This window comes from Coffea arabica, chromosome 9e (assembly GCF_036785885.1).
Source record: "Coffea arabica cultivar ET-39 chromosome 9e, Coffea Arabica ET-39 HiFi, whole genome shotgun sequence".
In the NCBI taxonomy this organism is placed as follows: Eukaryota; Viridiplantae; Streptophyta; class Magnoliopsida; order Gentianales; family Rubiaceae; genus Coffea; species Coffea arabica.
Genome location: NC_092327.1, coordinates 29,148,296 through 29,154,155, shown reverse-complemented (window position 1 = coordinate 29,154,155; position 5,860 = coordinate 29,148,296). Strand labels below are relative to the sequence as shown.

Genomic DNA, 5,860 nt, shown 5'->3' with positions numbered 1-5,860 from the left:
CAATGGATACTATGTAATTGTTGAGCAAAAAATATATATATAAAGAGCAAAATGCGATTGAGAATTTCATAATTTGAGTTGTATAATGAAATATCAAGCACTCTTTGCACCTTTTCCTCGTCCAGTTGTACCATGGTTCTGGTTCGGTACACCAATTATTGTTCAACATAGAGGAAATTATGTGCCTTAACTTTCTTTACTTAAGCAGCCTAAAAAGTTGCATTATGAAATGTCTCCATCCAAAGTTTCACCAAATTTGTTCCTATGTTGAATTATTCTAAAGAAAGATCATCTTCTAACATATACATAAAAAAAGAAAGAGTAAAAATTGGCGTCTGTCAAATAAAACAGGAAAAAGAAACAAACATACAACTATGTATCGCTAGCCCTCAAATTTTCTACTGCATGCTCTATGCAATGACTTGTTATTAATGTTAGCCCTTAACTATGTCATCAATCAAACGAACCAAGTTGCAAAAAGAGGATCCACCTTCTTCAATGCTCTTTCTTGCCAATTTGGCCATCTCATCAGCTCTATGCAAGAATTCATCCTTTCTTTCCACCATCAGATCCCTGACCATTTTCTCCACAATTACTCTATCACAAGTATCCTTCATGTCCAACCCTATTTTCCAAACCTCCCCCACAAACCTACTATTTGGTTGTTGGTCAGCAAAACATGGCCAACAAATCATTGGCACTCCTTCCGCTATACTTTCCAAAGTTGAATTCCATCCACTATGTGTCAAAAATCCACCAATTGCAGGGTGAGCCAACACATCTTCTTGTGGAGCCCATCCTACCATACAGCCCCTTTCCTTGGTAGCTTCCTCCAGCTCCACTTCAGGAGTTGACTTTGACTTTGTAGAATCTAGTACATCATCTCCGAGCCCCACATTGACTGAGTTTGGACGGATGACCCATAAGAATCTTACCCCGCTATTCACTATACCATGCCAAAACTCCAGGAGTGTTTCTCTTGTGATTATACTAATGCTTCCAAAACTCACATAAAGCACCGATTTTGGTGGCTGATTGTCAAGCCACTTTATGCAGCTTTTATCTTCTTCCCACAAGCTGTTCGAATTAGAGTTATTCGAATTTGCTTCCCGGAGTTGCAGTCTAGCCCTTAAATGTGCATGGAGTGGTCCAATAGTGTATAAATTCGGACAGTGAGTTCGAAAATGAGAAAGTATACACCCTTCCAGGTCTTCAAACGTATTGAGTATGAGCCCTTTGGCTCGGGGTGTTTGTAGGGCTTCTTTCAATAACAAATTAAAATCTGGATTAGTCAGGTCACCAACACGGAAGAAACTTGGTAGATCACAACGCCTTAGAAATCCTTCCATGCCCTTTACATTTTCTATTGGCAAATTCATCTCATCTCCTGAAAAGAAAAAATAGATATTAGCTTGTGTGGAAATAAAAGACAAAGTAATACAACTAAAAAGGATGTCTTCAATTTTCTTATTTTTTGCACCACCTAATTAATTGAGTATAAAATCTTACATGTGCTTATGTGTTAAATACGTAGATATGGCATGCACCCAATAATTTATAGGTAACTTCCAAATAATTAGTCATCTATACATTTTATTTTCATAACATTTATCAAAGTGCAAAACCATTCTCTATGAGAATAAATATGATCTTAATTATGTGCAAATATATAGAGAGTGTTCCTTGATTACTTGTTAAAGACTAATCCTTTTGAGTAGAGTAAGTTACATACCTGGAAAGGGTAATTCGCCTGCTTCAACCAATCGAGGGATGCAAAAGTAAGTCCAAAAGGCACCAGCACTAATTGTTCGAAAACAAATTAAGGGCAAGCCAATTTCCTCAGCAACATCAAGGGCCAAACTCAAGAACCCATCTACAATGATACATGAGAACGGCGGCCTATCCTTCCTGGTACCATGTGCCGGATCTTTGGACAATAATTCTTTGAGAAATGGCTTTACTACTGACTGAAGAGCAGTACACAAATCCGTGATCTCCTGGGCTATATGTACCTTGCTTTCATCATATGCATCAGGATAGTGATCCAAATGAAATCCGGGATACTTGCGAAACCGTGATACAACATTGGTGTGACGAAGGAGACGATTGTGGATGTTGTTGGAGACTAGGAAGGTGATATTGATGCCGGCAAGGCATAGAAGCTCGGCTAGCTTGAGCATGGAATTCACGTGTCCCTGTGCTGGGAAAGGGAAGATGAGTACATGAGGACGGAGCTGCTGCACTTGATCCATAGGTTGTTTGATGAACCTGCAGCTTTCTAGTTTCCTTCCACTAGTACTGGTAGTGGCTAATCAACTAAAGAAGGAATTATTTATTGTATTCTTTTGCTTTTGCCATATGTATATAACAAATATAAACTACACCCTCCATCATAAATTGTTTGTCACATTTCCAAATTCTAACTTTTTAAAAATAGTGATTTGATGGTTATTTTAGTAGATTTGTTTTCAATTACCCTCGAAAATTCAATTTCAAATTTGAATTTAATATAAAATATAAATAAAGGTAGGAATAACTTTGGAAAAAGAGATCAAAAGTAACTTTGCCTTCGGTAAGATGACAAATATTTTGAAATATTAAAAAATGAAAAATATGATATTTTCAATGGGACAAGGATTGTAGTTGTTTTCAAAGTATTAATTTTGATTACCTACCTTATCTTAAATGAAGAATTTTGGCATTAGGGTGAGTCATTTCTTAACTGCGTTATATCCTAGATGTCTTTTTGTCAATGATTGCAAATGGTAAGAATTGAACTATAGGTTCATTAATTGAATTTAGCAGCTTTTTCTTTTTTGATAAATTTTATATACGCTCATAACAATTTAAGGGGGTTTCAACTTTCAACCTTTTTTTTTTATTCTTACAGTTGTAGGCTTTAGAGAATTTCTATTATTTTAAGGGTTTTTTTTTTATTATATACAAAGATGTTTTTTCCGGTTTATGCAATTTTTGATGCCACAAGTTTAAGTGGAAGCCAAAGGGTGATGAATGTGAATCATTCTCTTATACATTTCTATTTGTCAAAAATTTAAAAAGTTGTTTATTTAGCCTTTGATCTAAACTAAAGGTAGACTATTGCCTTTTTGAGTTTTTCTCCTTACTTTTAAAGGTAATTGAAGTTCATAAGTCCCGACAGTTTTTTATCCTACGTATTGTGCAAGAAGAACTTTGAAATTTCTAGAGAGCTCTATCTTGATTTTGGTGTTAATTCAATTGATACATATAAGCCAAAGAAACTTTAAATTTTCAATAGTTGCAATTTTGATAAGTTGTCTTATTTTGATTTTTGAGATGTCTTTGACTTATAGATCGAAGAGTCCCTTTTATTTGGATAAATAGAAGTAACTGATCAATTCCTCGATTTTAATTAGGAACTAATGTCTTCCAAACTATTTATTTTTTTCATAGGATTGTCAGGCAAATATTGATCTAGAACAGGCTAACATTTGTGAGCTACAACAGAAGATTGTGCAATGAGCCCTTGCCCGTTCTTTATGCAGATGTTTACAATTGGAAATTGCTTTTTGACAATTGTTGATTCTTTTTTTTTATCTTTGCTATTGAAGTGTATCATTCAAATTAGATGTCACGATCAGTGAGAAGCATTCAAAACTTACTTATTTTCTACGAGAGAATCTATTGATTGTCATGAAAATCTTCATTTTGATAGTACAGTTGAAGATGCTGAAATATTAACGTATTTATTTTCTGTAGGCAGATGACTAATAACTTAAACTATCATGTTTATTATGTTTTATTTTTTTTTAAACTTTAGATCAAAATTTTACAGCACTATTAGTGTTAATTTAACTTTAGGTAGAAACCAATAGTCATGCATATCCTTTTTCACAATATTTTAAAAAATAGCATCTATCATTTTTCCAATTTCAAATGTTTTTGAATCCTTATTCATTAAAATTGTTTATAAATGGATTTTTATTTTTGAGTTTCCTACAAATTTAATGGTAGTGTATGTATGTTGAGGGTATTTAGTGATGCTGTGCAATGCAAAATGATCCGTGCAATTGCACGGCAATTTATTGTTTATCAATTTTGATTTGTCTAGCTTTTCTTAAACAAAGAATTTTGGCAGTGGGGTGGGTCATTCTTTGACTGCGTTAGATCCTAGATCCGTTTTTGTCAACGATTGTAACTGTTAAAAAGTTGAAATACAGGTTTCATTTATTGACGTTAGCAACTTTTTCTTTCTTGAGAAATTTTATACATGTTCATAACAATTTAAGAAGTTTTCAACTTTCAACCGTTTTTTTTTTTTAATTCTTACAGTTGTAGGCTTTAGAGAATTTCTATCAATCTTTTATCTTTTTTTTAATTATATACAAAGATATTTTTTCCGGTCTGTGCAGTTTTTGATGCCACAAGTTCGAGTGGAAGCCAAAGGTTGATGAATGTGGGTTTTTATTGACTAACCGCTACAATCTTTTTCTTATACATTTCTATTTGTCAAAATTTTAAAAAGTTGTTTATTTAGCCTTTGAGTTCTAAACTAAAGGCAGACTATTGCCTTTTGAGTTTTTCTCCTTCCTTCGAAAGTTAATTGATGTTGATAAGTCTCGACAGTTTTTTTTTCCCATCCGTATTGTGCATGAAGTACTTTGAAAATTCCAAAGAGGTCTATCTTTTGGTATTAATTCAATTGATTCATACAAGCTATCGAAACTTTGAATTTTTCAGTTGTTCCAATTTTGATAAGTTGTCTTATTTTGATTTTTGAGACCTTATTGACTTTCCAATCGTAGAGTCCCTTTCATTTGGATAAATATATCTAATCGATCAATCCCTCGATTTAATTAGGAACTAATGTTTTCCAAACTAGTTATTTTTTTAATGGGATTCTCAGGCAAATATTGATCTAGAATAGGATTTATACAAATGTTTACAACTGGAAATTGTTTTTTGACAATTGTTGATTCTTTTTTATCTTTGCCATTGAAGTGTACTAGTCAAATTACATATCATGGTTAGTGAGAAGCATTCAAAACTTAGTTATTTTATACAAGAGAATCTATTAATTGTCATGAACATATTGATTTTGATGGTATAGTTGAAGATACTAAAAGTCTAAAAGATTAACTAATTTATTTTGCGTGGGTAGATGACTAATGATTTAAAGGAAAATCCTATACTAAGGGTGTCTTTGATAAAACTGAAGTCTGAAATTAGAGTTCGAAATTTGAAATCTGAAATCTGAAATCTGAATTCATTAAATTATTGAATTGTTAAATACTAAATCTGATACATTTGAGTTATATTACATTAAATAATAAGTGAATAGTTTATCACTTATTTTTTGGAACAAGTTTTATCTAGAAAATTCAGATGGTTTATTTTTTATTATCAAATGCATCTGAATATATTTATATTTGAATCCATTATTAAATTCAAGTGCTGAATTTAGATATCAAACAGGGTCTAAGTAACATATGACTTAAGCAACAGAGACAAACTAGAAAATGATCCATTTCTTTGATTTTAGGAATTCTCGTGTTTTTATCTATTGTTTAGGAATATTGTAATTTTCAATTGTTCTTTGTAGGTGGACTCTAATTTAAATTATCGTGTTTATTATGTTTTTGTATTTTTTAACTTTAGACCAAAATTTTACAACACTATTAGTGTTAATTTAACTTAGGTAGAAACCATTTGTTAAGCACATCCTTTTCACAATATCGACTTATTCCATATTTTGGATATAGCAGGTATCATTTTTCCAATTTCAAATTATTTTTGAGTACTTATTCATTAGAAATGTTTACAAATAGATTTTTTTCTTGAGTTCCTACAAATTTAATGGCATTGTATGTATGTTGATAGT

At 32.0% G+C, this 5,860-nt stretch overlaps 1 protein-coding gene across 1 annotated transcript; it reads right to left on the bottom strand.

Moving 5' to 3' along the window:
* Positions 1-251: 251 nt before the first annotated feature.
* Positions 252-2,298, bottom strand: LOC113709749 (7-deoxyloganetic acid glucosyltransferase-like). Its single transcript, XM_027232596.2, has 2 exons — positions 1,733-2,298; positions 252-1,387 (listed from the first exon to the last, which is right to left on the bottom strand). The coding sequence occupies exons 1-2, from the start codon at positions 2,250-2,252 to the stop codon at positions 435-437; spliced, it is 1,473 nt and encodes a 490-aa protein (XP_027088397.1). The 5' UTR covers positions 2,253-2,298; the 3' UTR covers positions 252-434.
* Positions 2,299-5,860: the final 3,562 nt, after the last annotated feature.

Bases quoted from the DNA above. Each gene is read 5' to 3' on its own strand.
- LOC113709749 (XM_027232596.2), bottom strand. From the start codon at position 2,252: ATGGATCAAGTGCAGCAGCTCCGTCCTCATGTACTCATCTTCCCTTTC. The intron at 1,388-1,732 runs GTATGTAACTTA...TTTTCTTTTCAG, and splicing joins AGGCGAATTACCCTTTCCAG to GAGATGAGATGAATTTGCCA.